The sequence below is a fragment of the Nycticebus coucang genome, chromosome 1 (assembly GCF_027406575.1).
Source record: "Nycticebus coucang isolate mNycCou1 chromosome 1, mNycCou1.pri, whole genome shotgun sequence".
In the NCBI taxonomy this organism is placed as follows: domain Eukaryota; kingdom Metazoa; phylum Chordata; class Mammalia; order Primates; family Lorisidae; genus Nycticebus; species Nycticebus coucang.
The window spans coordinates 152,505,822-152,523,756 of record NC_069780.1 but is presented as its reverse complement, the minus strand read 5'-3'; the positions used below and the strand labels follow the sequence as shown (position 1 = coordinate 152,523,756).

General features: G+C 42.0%; 1 protein-coding gene across 8 annotated transcripts in view; it reads right to left on the bottom strand.

Annotated features, from left to right (window-relative positions):
* The window catches only part of PLPP1 (phospholipid phosphatase 1), a 115,466-nt gene that overhangs the window by 10,909 nt on the left and 86,622 nt on the right, over nucleotides 1–17,935 (bottom strand). For all 8 annotated transcript variants that reach the window (XM_053590558.1, XM_053590557.1, XM_053590551.1 and 5 more), the window contains one exon: nucleotides 2,137–2,194. In XM_053590558.1, the coding sequence (XP_053446533.1) occupies nucleotides 2,137–2,194 (58 nt within the window). The remainder of the gene's footprint in view (nucleotides 1–2,136; nucleotides 2,195–17,935) is intronic.

Genomic DNA, 17,935 nt, shown 5'->3' with positions numbered 1-17,935 from the left:
AAAAATTAGCTCTGTTGGCTTGGCGCCTGTAGCACAGTGGTTATGGCGCCAGCCACATACACCAAGGCTGGCAGGTTTGAGCCCAGCCTGGGCCAGCTAAACAACAATGACAACTGCAACAAGAAAATAGCTGGGTGTTGTGGCGGGCCCCTGTAGTCCCAGCTACTTGGGAGTCTGAGGCAAAGCTTAAGCCAAAGAGGTTGAGATTGCTGTAAGCTGCGATGCTACTGAGGGCAACATAGTGAGACTCTGTCTCCAAAAAAAAAAAAAAAATAGCTCTGTTGTCATGGTATGAAGTTGTGGGTTTGAATTTTATATGACACATCTGCTATATTTATATTCTTTTAACTTTAAGAGTTTGTTTTTGGTTTTTTTTTGCAGTTTTTGGCCAAGGCTGGTGGGTTTGAACCTGCCACCTTTGGCATATGGGGCTGGCGCCCTACTTCTTTGAGCCACATGCGCTGCCCCTAGAATTTGGTTTTTCAAATAAAAGAATCTAATAAAATTTATTTTAAACTCTAATCTAAGACTAAATTAATTCTTACTAAAACTACACTTTATACAATTAATAAAAGGCCGTGAGGTGAGAACTATGGTAGGGGAAATATATATGTAACCAGCCATTGTTCACTAGCTTGCTTTCATATAATTGCCTACCACTCAGGAGTCACATAGCTTGATGGTCATAAAGATTCCCAGCTTTCTTCATTACTCCCATAGATACATCACTCTTGTGAAACCTAAGGCTAGTTTTTGAGCTATCTTTCAGGCCCTGAAAGATTCTGGTGGAACAGCTGACCCAGTCAGACTAGTGAAGAAACTGACTCAACTGGTATTGTGACCCCCTCACCCAGGAACTGACTCACAATGTCTACACCACTAAGGTTCTGCCCCAAACCCAACCAATCAGCAGATCCAACTGCCTAACCCTTTCCTGCCAAACTATCTTTAAAAAGACTTTCTCCCAAATTCTTGGGGAAATGAATTTGAGAAATTCCTCCCACCTCCCTGGATGATGCCTGTGTTATTAAACTGCTTCTCTGCTGTAACCCCAGCATAGCAGTGGATTGTGGCTTCTCTCAAGCAGCAGGCAATGAACCTGGTTGGGCTGTAACATCAATAGTCTACCCTTAATGTTACACATGGTTTTTAAATTTTAGCAGCAAATCCTCATATCTTAAAGAAAAAAAAAACAAAAAACAAGAGGGTACAAATTTACACAATACACAACTAAATAAAACTTCATTTATAAAGAAAATTTTAAAAAGACACAAAAATGATAGCTGTCTGTTAGGGCAGAGATTGTCTCCCCTCTTCTCTTTTCCCTTTCCCCTAAAATGTTGGTAATGCTATATATACACAGACATATATATAATATTTTATAAATACTATTTTACATATAGAAAGAAAAAATGTTATAAAAACAAAAATTAAGAATGACCTTTAAAGATCCCTTGCATATGTCCTAAAGCCTTATCTACCATTAATTATTCTCAAAAAAACTACATATTACATCTGTAGTTTGATAGGCACAATGTGGGTGCAAATCTTTTGTAACTTCTCACTGCCAACTCTGTATCATGCAAATGCAAAACCACAGGCTACTCTACAGATCAGCATTAGAATCGACCCTGAGCAGCAATGCCTCCCCCAGAAGTTGAAACCTTTCCGGTCCTATGCATAACAGTCTAGGAAATGGTTCAGAAAATGGAAGAAAAATAAAACCTGATGAATAGGAGCAAGGACAGCTGCCTTTACTTCCAATGATCAAAACCCACCTCCTCACCACAGCAGAGCCTGGGAGGAAAGTGGCTCAGTGTCCACACCAAGCGGATGAGGAGAGCAGCTCCCAATTAGGAAGTTAGCAAGCAACAACTGTCTCCTTGTCCAGGCCCTTCTGATCAGTGTCCTGCTATGCCGGCACAGGAGCTGTGTCTGTGTTCCAGAATACCACTTTATAAAATACCCCAAAGTACTGGCACACAGTAACTCATTCTCAGCCAAGATGTACAGAGTTGCTGATTGTTTAGGCTTCTGCCACTTGCTGGTTTATCATCAACCCAGGAGAAGACACAGAAGCTGAACACATTAATTCCACAGCACATAACCCAACCTCGACAGACACGAGGTACTTACTGCTAGAAATAGCATGCAGTACATGGAGAACGAAGAGTGGCCTGAGTAGAAGGACAACCTAGAAGAGAAAGAAGAGAAATGTCAATTTTGCTCTCTGGAGGCTGAGAACATTCTTGATTTCATAAACTGCCTCCTAGCTTCTGGGTGAACACAGCTCCCTCCCTCCACACCTTTAGAAATTAGAAGAGTGAAGCTAGGGTGACAATTAGGACATGAACATTAAAGAGCCCAAGAAGGCTGTGAGGTCAGATTTCTAGACATTATCATTTTATAGAAACTTTCAGGATGGAAGAACCATGAGAACAAACTTGCCAAGCATTTCTGTAGATGTTAGAAGAGTAATACTTGATAAGCCATAACTGGTATAAATGACCTTGACTTTACTACACATAAATTTATATGACCATGGTTAAAGTTCTATTTTCCACTTGCAGAGTTAAGCCACGAATAATGCAATCCCTCCTTTGGGAACACCCAGAAGTTGATTACTTTTTCCATCCATATTAATATTTCACTTCTTGCCTCACACTTCCCACCAGATTCAGTGCTTTGGTTTGTTATTCATTTTAAAATTGTGCACTAACAGTTAAGTACTGCCCTAGATGAATTACCTCTCTCAGTGTTATATTCTATAAATATCAGAATAGCATCTCTCCACCTAAAAAATGGCAATGCTCACAAAACTTAATTTTATAGCACATCTGAAAAAGAAAAAGAAAGCTCACTAACATTCAAGATCTAAAGTTCTGCTTATGCAGAATTAGCCACTGATGCAGAAAGGCAAGTGTGTTAGGCACAGTGAAAGTACGCCCTGAGAAGATGCTCACGTATCTCTCTTTCCCTACATATAGGTAAGAATGAAAGCAGGAGGGACAGACCTCAACTTCACTTCTTTACTTACTACACTTCGCCTTATTCAAAAGGCATTTAAGGGAGATGTTGGTTTCTTGGATTCAGAGAGAAGATTCCCAAAACTCATCCCAGAAGTCATGTGTGTATGCTGGAAACTGATTACTTAAGTATATACTGATAATGTTTCTACCAAGAATTTTGATCTTTTTTGTAATCAGATACATTCTTAAGAAAAAGAATCTTCTAACTTCCAATGCCAACCATGAATTATGTAACTAAACCTGATAATTTTCTGGGTTTAATCTATGTAAACAAGAAAAATAAACCACATTTTAGCCTTATTATTTGTCCATAGAGAATGGATCAATACAAATCCTAATTTTGTAGAAAAAGGGTTTTGTTCTATTGCCCATGCTGGAATGCAATGGACCAATTTAGTTCACCAAAGCCTCAAACTCCTGGGTTCAAGCAATCTTCCTGCCTCAGACTCTCAAGTAACTGGGACTACAGGTACATGCCACAATGACTGACTAATTTTTTAGTAAAGATGGGAGTTTGCTATTTTGCCCAGCTGGTCATAAACTCCTGGGCTCAAGTGATCCTCTCACCCCAGCCTCCCAAAGTGCTAGGATTATAGGTGTGAGCCACCATGCCCAACCTAAAATTCTTATTTTAAATTCAATAATTAGAGCAGAGTTCTGTATGTTTTATGATTAGTTTCAACAAGTTTTATTGAAGAGCCTACAAGTTAATAAGAGCCAATCTGAAGGACTACCAAAGCCTACTAAGGCAACATAACCATGATCACAGAAATATTCTCAAAGCCATGCAAGTTAAGTTTTGCTAAATCCTGTATATGGTGCCACAAAATCATAAATCACAAAGGTAATCGTTTTAAACAGATCCAAATCAGCCACAGAGTGATTTCATTAGTTGAAAACAAAATGGTTTCAGTTTTTTTTTTTATTATGAATACAAAAATACGTAGATATTTTATTGTGTATAGAATCAGCAAAGAAGTCTGGCTAGAACTTCATAAAGGAATTAAAAACAAAGAGATAGGCTGGGTGCGGTGGCTCACGCCTATAATCCTAGCACTCTGGGAGGCTGAAGCAGATGGATTGCCTGAGTTCACAGGTTCAAGACCAGCCTGAGCCAGGATGAGACATCATTTCTAAAAATAGCTGGGTGTTGTGGCGGGTGCCTGTAGTCCCAGCTACTCGGGAGACTGAGGCAAGAGGATCACTTGAGCCCAAGGGCTTGAGGTTGCTATAAGCTATGATGCCATAGCACTCTACGGAGGGTGACAAAGTGAGATTCTGTCTCAAAAAACAAACAAAAAAACCCAAAGAGATAATTATATTCAACCTCAGTTTCTAAGTCTTTATCCATAGTAATTTATCAAGCAAATCATAGTGATATTGACTTTTATTTTCTATTAAAAAGAAAATGATCAGAATAAAGCATGAAAAATATAAATTCAAATTATTCATATTCTATATAAATCTAACCCTTTACAGGGATGTCTATGAGATATATCCCCTAAAAGTATCTTATTATACCCATAATTTAGAAACAAACTAAATATTTGTATGAGTAGTTTAATAAAATCCAAGGAGTAGTCAAAATGCCGTTTTCATCACAGTGACCTCAACTGAAATGTTTAAGTTTTGGCCCTGGCCTAAGAACCCTCCCCTTAGATTTTAACCAATCCTAAACCACCACCTCATTTCATTATAGCCTCTCTGATGAAGGCTGATATAGTACAGCAATAATTTAAGCTAGTTTTCCATCAAATCTTAGGAAAGTTTTCTCAGAAAGAAAATGTGCAGCGATAAAAATGTATTTTGAAATGCTACTGCTTTCACCAACCCTGGACTATTGGTCTAGTAAGCAACAGTAAGCTTCAATTAGCAATAGACTGGTTTTGACTATGTAACTCACTATGAATGGGATTCTATTCCAAATGACAAATTGATGATGCTTTATTTTCCTTACATTTGTTAGCTGAGAACCTCTTTCTCCTGGGAGAGCTGAATAAACTCAGCTTGAACCCCATATCACAGCCTTCAGAGTTCAAGACCAGCCTGGGCAAAATAGCAAGACCCTGTCTCTACATAAAACATTTTTAAAAATCTGCCATCACTCTGGGAGCCCAAAGCGGTGGATCACTTGAGCTCAGGAGTTCAAGACCAACCCAAGCTACAGCGAGACCCTGTCTCTAAAACCAGCGAGGTGCTGTGGCGAGCTCCTCTAGTTCCAGCTACTTGGGAGGCTGAGGGAAGAAGATCACTCAAGCCCAAGAGTTTGAGGTTGTTGTGAGCTATGACACCATGGCATTCTACCAAAGGTGACAAAGTGAGACTTTTAGAAAAAAAAAAAAAAAATCAGCCACATGTGGTAGCACTTAACCTATATAGTCCTGGCTACTCTGGAGCCTGAACCCCATCTCATACCCTTCAGAGATTCATCTCCCCATCTCCCAGCCCCTGTGTCTTCCAACTCTGCATCCTAACGTCCACATCCATGTTGGGCCCTATAAATTGCAAAGACGACCAAATCCAGCCTTTATGAGTCATCCAAAACAATCAACTTATAAAGCATTTCTTAATTTGATATTTTGGGGCTCATATGCCCTTTCTCCACCACCCAATTTTCCTCTTCTCCCCACTCTCCAAGGTTACAAAACAGTTATACTATTAGCTATTCTTTTTTTTCCTTGAGATGGGTCTCCTGCAGGTTGAAGTGCAGGGATGTGATCACAGCTCACTGTACCTCCATATCTCCAACTCCTGGGTTCAAATGATCCTCCTGCCTCAGCCTTCCAGAGTGCTGAGGTTATAGATATGAGCCACCACACCCTGTCAGGTCTTCTTTTAGTTTGGAAATATCTTATTTTGTGTTCATTCTTGAATGATAGTTTTTTCAAGTACAGAATTTTAGGCTGACAATTTTTTTTCTCATCACTTTGAGGCTATCATTACATTATCTTCTGTCTTCTACTTTTCTGTTAAAAAGCCATCTGCCGTTCCTTGGGGGTTAACTGTCTTTTCTCTGCTTACTCCTTCCACCCTCATCAATATTCCGAAGTTTTACTATCATGTATCTAGTGGGGATTTCTTTTTATTTATCTGGTTTAATAATCACTGCCCTCCTGTATGTGAGGATTTATATACTCTACTCTTACGGTGAGTAGCTTTTTCCTGTAGATGTTTATTTATATTAGAATGTGAGCTCAGGCCTTTCCAACTCTATTTATGGGGACTCTCACAGGCCTTGGCTTAAAGCAAGTCCTTCCAGAGAAGATCTGTGTTCACCTTTGCTAGGCTCACTCCCACTCCACTTTAAATTTCAGGACTCTTTTTTAGCCAAATAACATGAATTCTGGCTGTAGACCAATGTGAGTGTGATCTTGTGGTTACGAATCCTTTTTAATCACTCCCACAGGGAGGATGCTACCCTTTGGAAGTCCTTTATTATCCATTTGTCTCCTAGGCATCTTCCCACTCTCCTCCGGCCTTCATCTTTATCTCCCGTGCCCCATACTCACTACTGAGGCTCCAGACTACCAGGAATTGGTAGATACTTTCAGGGACCACACTGGATCAATGATACCACCTGACCCTGGCCTCAGAAAAATTCCTTTACTCTCCCACGAGCTGACCTGTTTATTTGAAACATTTGTATGTGTTTTAAGATTTATCTACATTTTAAGGTAAAATACACAGAAATGTGTGTGTAATATATTATTTAGCACATTTATTTAAACTGTATCAGTAGACATTTCTAATCCTCCATATTGCCAGAAACAGAAGCAGGCTTTATTAAAATAGGACTTACAACTAATGCAATGCTACCTAAAGCCAGTTACTTTACTAGGACATAATAGTTTAGTAAGAGAAATTTGCTTTTAATTATATAGTGACCAATGCTCAAAATGCTTCCAATTATTACCATACCACCATTTCCCTGGGTATGCCAAAGTTGGCTCTGCTGCAAGTTAGGTGAACTTCTTTTTTCTCCTAACAACCATCCTGAAATTGATTCCTGAAGCAATCTAAGGCAGAAAGGCTGTCAGCCTTTCCGACAAGCTACTGAGTATGTTCAAGTACTTGATACAGTGTTCCCACTCCTCATAAAACTCCAATGTGCTCATATAGATTTGCTTACTTGATCAAAAGTCATACCACTTTGAGACTCAAATCTGAGTCTTCCAGCTCTCTCCAAATGTGTCATGATTTCACTCCTGTGAATGACAGATAAACCCAGGAGGAACTTTTTGGGTTTTGTTTTTTACCAAGAAGGAACTTTAATCCTGCCATCTCTAGCCAACGGAGTACTCATCAGAAAGAACAAGGATTATAGTTTATGTGTGGCAAAATGTGTGAAATAAATATACAAAGAAGAAATTGGACTTAATCTATGAAAAAGTAGATTTCTGCCAATGTATAATCATTTAAAGAGAATGCCTTCCAAATTATCTTCTGTACACTCTAAAGACAAAAATGAAAAAAATCAAATTGCAACATGAGGCATTTTCTTTAAAGGTTTCTTCACAGTTCAAATACACTGAATGAAATTCAGTATGTTAACTCGGTTGTTTTGCAAGTAACAGAGCTAATAAATATGATATTTTCATGCTGAATGTTTGGGAAAAAGAGTTTTTTTTTTTTCCTTAAGATTAGATTTCTAGAAATTTCTAAAAATATAAGAACCACAGAGTATCTCTCTCCCAAAGGGTACAAAGATGAAGGTAATAGTAAAACAATACACAATGGTCCAAACCAAAATTAACTTAAATATAATGCAACAAAGAATATAAACTCATTTCCTTGAAATATAACACAGAACAAATTTTTTCATTAGCAGCAAAAATCCTATAATATACTTCTTGACTTATTTTTATGTTGATTTTAATACGTTTCCATTTAAAGCTACTGTACTATACAGGGTCAGAAGAAAAATTGCCATCCTCTGATTTCACGTAGCATTTTATCTTTAAGGCTCGTATCACCTTCTATCATCCAACTAGCATGCACTCAGTCTCCAACACGCCTCATCCATGTAGCGAGCACTGTAAGAGCAAGATGGTCATCTTGGTAGCTCCCACAGTGACTGGGATATAAGAGCAATAGACATTAGTTGAATCTACAACTTCATGGAAGAGGCTAAGATAGTGGTTCTCCAATCAGCAGCTTCAAATTCTTGGGCACCACCCCAGACCCACTGTCAGAAATTCTGTGAGGCCCAGCTATCCATACTTTAACAAATTCTTTAGGAGTTTCCAGTGCAGCTCCAGTGTGAGAAAAATTGGGGCAAAAGAGTCAGTGCTCTGTACTCTAGCCTGAGTAACAGAGCAAGACCCTGTCTCAAAAGAAAAAAAAAGATAAAAAGAAAAAAAGGAAAAAAAGAAGGAGGAGGAAAGGGGGGAGGAGGAAAGGGGGGAAGGTGAGAGAGGATATAAACATGCATGAGAAATAAGCCCTGAACACAAAATAATCTTTTTGGAATCATAAAGGCTTACCCAGTAATATCTACAATTAGATCACATGGAAGAATTCATTCTCCCAAAGTATAAAGCGGATTTTACCAAGTAATTAAGTACTAGAGCTAGTCACTCTAGATACAATGGGTTTTCACTATTTTAGAAGGTATTTCCTTAAACTTTAGCTTTATTTATCTGTATATGAGTTGAACTTAAAAAAGAAAAATAGGGAGAGAGAAAGGAAGGAGGTGAGGGAGGGGAAAGGAGGGAGGTGAGGGAGGAGGGGGTGAAGGAGAAGGAGGAAAGGGGGGAGGTGAGGGAGGAGGAGGAAAGGGGGGAGGTGAGGGAGGGGAAAGGAGGGAAGGGAAAGGAGGGAAGTGAGGGAGGAGGGGGTGAGGGAGAAGGAGGAAAGGGGGGAGGTGAGGGAGGAGGAGGAAAGGGGGGAGGTGAGGGAGGGGAAAGGAGGGAAGTGAGGGAGGAGGTGGTGAGGGAGAAGGAGGAAAGGGGGGAGGTGAGGGAGGAGGAGGAAAGGGGGGAAGGTGAGGGAGGAGGAGGAAAGGGGGGAAGGTGAGGGAGGAGGAGGAAAGGGGGAAGGTGAGGGAGGAGGAGGAAAGGGGGAAGGTGAGGGAGGAGGAGGAAAGGGGGAAGGTGAAGGAGGAGGAGGAAAGGGGGGAAGGTGAGGGAGGAGGAGGAAAGGGGGGAAGGTGAGGGAGGAGGAGGAAAGGGGGGAAGGTGAGGGAGGAGGAGGAAAGGGGGAAGGTGAGGGAGGAGGAGGAAAGGGGGAAGGTGAGGGAGGAGGAGGAAAGGGGGAAGGTGAAGGAGGAGGAGGAAAGGGGGGAAGGTGAGGGAGGAGGAGGAAAGGGGGGAAGGTGAGGGAGGAGGAGGAAAGGGGGAAGGTGAGGGAGGAGGAGGAAAGGGGGAAGGTGAAGGAGGAGGAGGAAAGGGGGGAAGGTGAGGGAGGAGGAGGAAAGGGGGGAAGGTGAGGGAGGAGGAGGAAAGGGGGGAAGGTGAGGGAGGAGGAGGAAAGGGGGGAAGGTGAGGGAGGAGGAGGAAAGGGGGGAAGGTGAGGGAGGAGGAGGAAAGGGGGAAGGTGAGGGAGGAGGAGGAAAGGGGGGAAGGTGAGGGAGGAGGAGGAAAGGGGGGAAGGTGAGGGAGGAGGAGGAAAGTGGGGAAGGTGAGGGAGGAGGAGGAAAGGGGGGAAGGTGAGGGAGGAGGAGGAAAGGGGGAGGTGAGGGAGGAGGAGGAAAGGGGGGAAGGTGAGGGAGGAGGAGGAAAGGGGGGAAGGTGAGGGAGGAGGAGGAAAGGGGGGAAGGTGAGGGAGGAGGAGGAAAGGGGGGAGGTGAGGGAGGAGGAGGAAAGGGGGAGGTGAGGGAGGAGGAGGAAAGTGGGGAAGATGAGGGAGGAGGAGGAAAGGGGGGAAGGTGAGGGAGGAGGAGGAAAGGGAGGAGGAAAGGGGGGAGGTGAGGGAGGAGGAGGAAAGGGGGGAAGGTGAGGGAAGAGGAGGTGAGGGAGGAGGAGGAAAGGGGGGAGGAGGAAAGGGGGGAAGGTGAGGGAGGAGGAGGGAAAGGAAGGAGGTGAGGGAGGGGAAGGAGAGAGATGAGGGGAGGGAAGGGGGAAGAGAAGAGGGAAGGGAAAAAGGAAGGGGAAGGAGGGAGGTGGGAAGGAGGCAGGGAAAGGAGGGAGTGGAAGGAGGAAAGGAGGGAGGTGAGGGAGGGGAAGGAGGAGAAGGAGGGAGGAGGATTGGTGTGCTCCCACTTAATGGGCACAATGTAAGGGTATATGGCATACCTCTTGCGTTCAGGACACAACTATAAGAGGGTCTCTACCTAACAAATGCAAACCTAGTTATTTGTACCGTAAATAAGGAAAATTATTTCTTATACTCAATCATACATATTGCAATTAAACACTGAAATAACACAAGGCTGCCAGAATCCAAACAGAAATGCCTTTGTGTTGAACATCTGATTCATATATCCAGAGATCTGTCACTCAAAATTGATCTGAAACACTGAGCTTGTAAACAAAATTTAAAGAAAAGACAAAAAAAGTACATTTCTTAAAGCAGCCAATAGCTTCTATACTGTACTTCATAAACAGACCAGTAGCTGTGCACAAACTTAACATCCTACCGAACTGAAAACTCACTAGAAATACGAATTCTCAGGCCCCAACCAAAACCTTCTGAATCAGACACTTGAGCAGGGGTCCTCAAACTGCGGCCAGCAGAGGACATTTATCCTGCCCTCTGGGTGTTTTTGCCACAGCTGCCTATCCTGCTTACTAGACAACTTGCCCCGCTTAAGCCGTAGTGCACATGTGTGGAATGTGCGCCAACTCTCCGACTCCGTTCCTTCTCTCTGTTTCTCCCCCAGGTGTTATTGCCGTCCTGCTTAGCAACTCACTGTCCGGGCCGCAGTGCGCATGTGTGGAATGTGTCCCACACTCTCCAATTTCCCTTCTCTCTGTCTCTCGACTCCTCATCTTAGTCTCTGGTGTAATCGGAGGAGTCACCAGGTTGCCTGTGCAGAGCCTGCTGCTGCCGAAGGACTGAGGTAAGAACAAGTTAGGATTTTTTTTTTTTTCTTTAAGTTAGGAGGTCTTTCTTTTTTTTATTTTGCAGTTAGTATGGCCTTTTCTTTGCAGTTGGGGGGGGCCTTTTTTTCTGAAGTTAAGGGGTCTTTTTTTTTCTTGCAGATAAGGGGCACCTTTTTTTGAAGTTAAAAGATCCTTTTTTTTGAAGTTAGGAAAGCCTTTTTTTTTAAGTTGGTTAGTTGGTTGGGGGTAGTTTCTGGGGGGGTTGCATCACAGTGATAATGCAAATAGCGCTCAGTGCTAATGCAAATTGTCAGCGCTCAGAGGTAATGTAAATGGTCAGAGCTCAGAGGTAATGCAAATAGTCAGTGCTCACTGGTTATGATAATTGTAAGTGCTCAGTGTTAATACAAATTGTTAGTACTCAGTATTAATGCAAATTGTCAGCCGTCAGTGTTATCGCTAATGGTCAGTGGTCAGTGTTAATGCAAATAGTCAGTGCTCAGTGTTATCGCATGGGGGCCCCAAACTGGTAATCTGCCTAGGGCCCCATGGGAAATTAATCCGGCTCTGCAGACAGCCCAGGAGTAGGAAACCCAATTTAATTGCCAGTAAGTGCATTTATATTCTGATTGCTATTCAGTTGTGTATGATGTCGTATGTAGTGTGCTGTGTAAGCCCTGGTTCACACTGTTGCGATCTCTGAGCAGTGCAAGTTCAGCCATATGCTTGTACGGCTGAATGCGCATTAGATTTGGAAGAAAAAAGGCATACGTGCCTTCTTTTTTCCTGCAGTGAAATCTGATCACATTCATCTTCTCACCCATGAGATCAGATTCCTGTGCAAGTTCACAGATCGCAGTGTGGTTCGCACAGGGTAGTGTGAACTGGAAAGGGGGTGGAGGAACTGGCTCTGTAATCATTCCTGTTCCTGCACCACACCAGTGTGAGCCTGAGGTAAAAGCAGAGTTCCACCATATGGGCACTGGCGAGGCTGAAATGATGTGGATTGGCAAGGCTGCATTGATGGGCACTGATCAGACTGCATTGATGGGCAGTGCAGTCTATATGTCTCTGTGTGGGCAAAGTTATTGCTGGTATATTGTTTTTGGAGCGCTATATATATATTCCTAGGGATTCCAAATTGCTATTAGTAAAATAGCAAAATATATGTTGGTATTTTACTAATAGCAATTTGGAATCCCCAGGAAACAATGATATCAAGAAAGAAAAATTGACTTGGAGTGTAGGATATTCAAAGAACAGTGGACTTATGATTACTTCCTCATGCAATACAAGGAAAGAGCTGTGTGTTTGTTATGCCAGAATATAGTGTCTGTATTCAAAGAATACAATTTGTGTCGACATTATCAAACTCAACATAAAGATAAATATGATAGTTTGGTCAGAGAAGTGAGAAAAGATAAAATAGTAAAACTGAAATACACATTGACAACTCAGCAAAATACTTCTGTGAAGCAGAAACAGCTAAATGCTTCATCACTGTAGCAAGTTTTCAAGTTGCCAAGCTAATAGCGTGCACTGGCGGACCATTCTTGGAGGGAGAATTTGTTAAAGAATGCCTTCTTTCTGTTGTCAAAGAGATGTGTCCAGAGAAGGCCGATTTATTTAGTACAGCGAATCTTTCAGGACCCTCAATTACACGAAGGATGGAAGAAATAGCAGACAATTTGCATCAGCATTTGAAAAACTCCGCAAAAAACCTTTCCTATTTTTCCTTGGCACTTGACGAAAGTAATGATGTTCGTGATTCTGCACAACTTCTAATTTTTATTCGTGGGACGAATGACTATTTCGAAGTCACAGAAGAACTTGCTGCACTGCAAAGCATCAAAGAAACAACTACAGGAGAGGATATCTATGAAAAGTTTTGCCAAACTGTGAATAGTTTGGAGCTGGACTGGGCAAAACTAGCCAGTGTGACAACTGATGGTGCTCCTAGCATGGTAGGGTCTAAGAAAGGAGTAATTGCTTGCATTAACCAAGAGATGGACAAACATAACCATTCTCATCCAACAGCCATACACTGCCTCATCCACCAAGTGCTGTGTAGTAAATCACTGAAGTGGCACTCTTATGAAAATTGTGGTATCTTGTGTTAACTTCATTAGAGGTAATACACTAAACCACAGACAATTTCAGGAATTTCTATCTGAGCTAAATGTTGCCTGTGAAGATGTTCTGTACCACACAGAAGTCCACTGGCTGAGTCGAGGGAGAATTTTGAAACATTTCTATGACCTACTCCCACAGATTACAGCTTTTCTGCTTTCAAAAACAAGTACCAGAGCTCAATGATGCAGAATGGAAATGGCACCTTGCCTTTCTGATAGATGTAACAGAGCTACCCAACAGTTTCAACGTGCAACTTCAAAGAAAGGGGAAGCTCATCTGTGACATGCAATCACATGTGAAAGCATTTGACAAAATTAGGCCTCCTCATCAAAAAAGTGAAAGAGGAAAATTTCTGCCATCTCCCCGTAACTCAAAATCTGTTATCAGAAAATCCATTGGTTGCATTCCCAAACAAAACATGTGTGGATTCACTGGAAAAGTTGCAAAAGGAGTTCCAATTTAGATTTAAAGAGCTTCATCTCCATGAACAGGACATACAGCTTTTCCGTAACCCATTTTCTATTGACATTGAAAATGTGGATATGATTTACCCAATGGAACTAGCTGAACTGCGGAATTGTGACTCTCTGAAAGATGCATTCAAGTCAAGCAGCCTTCATAATTTCTATGCATCTCTCCCCTCTGAGACATATTCTAATCTCAGGAACCATGCACTCAAAATGGCAACCATCTTTGGTAGCACTGATGTCTGTGAACAAACATTTTCCAGAATGAAACATCTGAAACCTCCAACCAGATCTAGACTGATGCACACTTGTATCACTTGTTATAACTAGCAGTGACAAATATGGAACCGAACATTGACCATCTCATTAGCCAAAAGCAGGCCCATAGTTCCCATTGAAATACTGGTAAGTTTGTTCATTTAACTTTACTTGTTCTTCATTTTAAATATTGTATTTGCTTCCATTTTGTTTTTTTACTTCAAAATAAGATTTGTGCATAGGATTTGTTCATAGTTTTTTTTTAAAACTATAGTCCAGCCCTCCAACGGTCTGAGGGACAGTGAACTGGCCCCCTGTTTAAAAAGTTTGAGGACTCCTGCACTTGAGGATAAGGCCCAGCAATCTGTATTTTAACAAGCCCTCCAGATGATTCCAATGAACTGGTAAAGTTTGAAAGCCACTACTAGTCTAAAGAGAATCTTGACCTGGTGAGGGAGCTACAGCTCTCAACAATCTGTGCTCATTAGGCTTTTTTTTTTTTTTAACTGAGAATAATGCATTTCACTAGCATAAGAACAGTCCTAATAAGTGGATATTTTAAAGTTGCAAGTATAGCCCCTTTTAAGTTACTTTAAAATTAATACTTGAAAATTTACTCTATGAATAAAAACTCCCCAGATAAAAGTATTCATTGATGTCTGTCTGTGTTCTCACTTCCATGTTTAGGACCTAATGGCCACCAAAACTGAAGTCCAGTGAAGTCCTGCCCCATCAGTAACAGAGCACAAAAGGGTGCGCGCACATGCGCGCGCACACACACACACAGGAAACACGATGATAGTGAAAATGAGAAAATAATAAGAGGGGAAAAATAAAGAACAAAACCAAAATTGTAGAAGGATATTCTCATCATAACATGTAAATCTGACTCATTACACAGTCCAACAAAATGATTCACTTGGATGCTTATGTTTCCTTCTCCCTCACTGCTGAGCATTATAATTTTATAATTAAAAACTTCTATGTGGCAGGCTGTGAAGGTAAAAAAGGTAGAAGAGCAGATTACACAATGATCCTAATAACTATAGACAATATTTACACCAAAATGGTTTCTACATTTTTGGCATCCTGACTTTTAAAATTCAAGAGAAAAAGAAGAGGAAAATCTGTATCCTGCCAACCTATACTCCACAACAGAACAGTAATGCAAAGCCACAATTATGTACCAATATTACACATCTCTGAAACTGGCAACAACTGACTCATTCTGGAAACACTGACAGAAATCACATTTTTCTAGGAAGATAAAAGCCTTCCTAAAACTTTATTTCTACATGTGATTTTCCTTTCTCCTTGCTTCAGAATCCCAAAGCTTACCAAGAGATCTTGTTGAAAACTATAAATAATAGTTTTTTTTTTTAAATAATAGTTATTTTTAATGTCTATACCTCTTCAATTTGAGGTATTTCAATATTCATACCATTTTTAAAGAGACTGTTTTCCCAGCGCTTAGATGGGACTTTAAGGGGACAACTGCAACTGGAATTGCATGTGCATTAGTATAGAAACTTAAAAGGCTGAAACTTTGAAGGATAAAAAGACTGAGTAAAAAGGCCAAAAGTGAATCACAGTAATATGTGAGCCAATTTATACACACTAAGAAGAGAGAGACACAGAGAGACCAAAACATACCCATATTTTGCTGTATATAAAGTGCACCTTTCCCCCCCAATTTTTTGAGGGAAAAATAAGGATGCATATTATACGTGGATAGTACTATTTGTTACTGATACAAAAAATTTCTTGTACCTTGTATCTGGTCTTGTGCTTTGTAATTATTTGTTACATATAATTTCTTATAGTATGTTAAAAAATAAATCCTAAAATTCCTATATGAGACAAAAAACAAGTACCTAAATGTAAACAAATAAAAATATGAGTTAAAAAGTTATAAAAAAATATTTTCTTCCTGAGAGTTTGTCCAAAAACATGAGTATGACAAGACGGCTGACTGAAGCCAGCTTTCCACAGAGGCTCCCATACAGCAGGAGAGTTAAAGGACAGAAATTTAGCAAGTAACCTGGTGGATTAGAGCTGCGCCAAGAGAGAAGGTTGAAGAACGCACACCAACCCCGCTGAGGCAAACAAAAGGTACAAAATCCATCACCAAGTGGATGGGAGTCCACTCCCCCATGAGAATGGCATGGAGTACCCCATAAACAAATGAGCAAGAGTTCAAAAGTCCTCCCATTATACTCCATGGGAGAGACCCTCTAAAAACTGGACTTAAACATTCCCCTACTAGGGTACCATGGTGCTCTCCTGCCAGGCATAAAACTGTGTAAAACTGTGTATATTCTCTACCTGCAAATCTGAGATCCCAGCACTCCCCTGCACTCTCACTCTGAGATCTGGAGGCCTGTCCCCCAGGAGTCCAGATTCTTGGGACATTTCTCGAAGGATGTGGACAGGGCCTGGACTGCAGCTGGTCAGTGCTGATTCTGCGGCATGGGAGTGAGGAGAGGACGGTCAGCTGAGAGGGAACCACGCCGAAGTGGCGGTGACCCAAGGCGCAGAGCAACAGCCGTTTTTGGCAACAATAGAGCTCACCCCTGATATTCTGGAGTCACACCCCCTGTCTCTCTGGGCAACCAGAGGAGGCCGGGCATTTTCTCAGGTGGCAACCACCTACGGAACAGATCTGGGACAAAAATGCAGGCCCGTGAGTAAAGGGTTTGCCTGAGGTGGTACCAGCCTGGGTGGAGCGCGGGGACTAGCAAACAAACACACAATGCCAGCTGACTCCAAGGGCGGGGCTGACCCAGAGGACCACTTTCCTGAGCCTAAGATGCATGCGGCCCTCAGGAGATCATCAGCCTAGACAAAGGAGGGCAGGAGGCTAGAACAGACAGCTAATCATGCTGTGAATACAAGCCTGCAGCAGCAAAGACAAGGCCTGAGGCGCAGGTTCTGTGAACTCAAAACAGCTTCTCTTTTGCAGGGGAATGTAGCCGGGACAGAAACAAATTGCGCAAAGTTGTTCTGTTCGGTCAGTAACAACAATCAGGGGTGGGGCTGGAAATGAGTGAACACCCCCCAGCCTCCATCAAGCGCCCAAGGTTGTCAGGCCTCACCTCCCCCTGACACATAGAAGCAAAGAGCAGCGGCCTGGCAGAGGAGACAGATTTCCTTGTGATTCAGGAAGGTGCAAAACCCTGGAGTATCTGCTCATTGGAGGCACTGGATCACAGCCCTGTGGGGTTACCAGTGACTGGGTGTGACACAGGTGCAAGAAGGGGAAGGAGGCATCAACCCTCCCAGACTAATCTATTTGCTGAGTGGGTCCTGCTGAGCTCACAGAGCACTGGAGCAAGTCATATTTGAGTTGTCAGCAGACCCCTGCAATCTAGTTGCCAGAGACCTTTTAAACTTTTCTACCTGACACAGGTGCTGACTGAGACAATTGATTTGGACTTTTTGAAATGAGCCAATCGCCCAAGGACTATCCACGTGGTGCCCTAGGTGTGTGGTTGTAGGAAAGTTTGATTTTCCGTTTCCAGTTGTTGCCTGTGGGGGATGGGGTGACTTAATTGCTGGTATTTCTCCACAGCTGAGACTTCAACCCAGAGTAACTATTTCACTAGGGTAGGACAGAGACCAGCTGAAAACAAGACAGAGCCACTTACCCCACCACACCAAACAGGTCCCCAGTTTCTCAGGCTGTCGCACTGTACGGGTCCTAGGCAAAGCTCCAAGGGACAAGTAAAACGGTGTAAAATAATCATGGGGTGAAATCAGCGGAAAAACTCTAGTAACATGAATAACCAGAGTAGATCAATCCCCCCAAGGAAAGATATCTTAGATGTAACTGAAGATCCCATTCAAAAACAGATAGCCAAGATGTCAAACGCGAATTCAGAATTTGGATTACAAACAAGACTAATAAAATGGAGGAAAATTTGGAATTAGAAATTTGAGGAGCAATTCAAAAGTTAAAATTAGAAATTCGAGGAGAAATTCAAAAGTTGTCTCAAGAATTCAACGAATTTAAAGACAAAACCACTGAAGCAAGAATTTGCAGCCCTCAAAGATCTGAAAAATACAG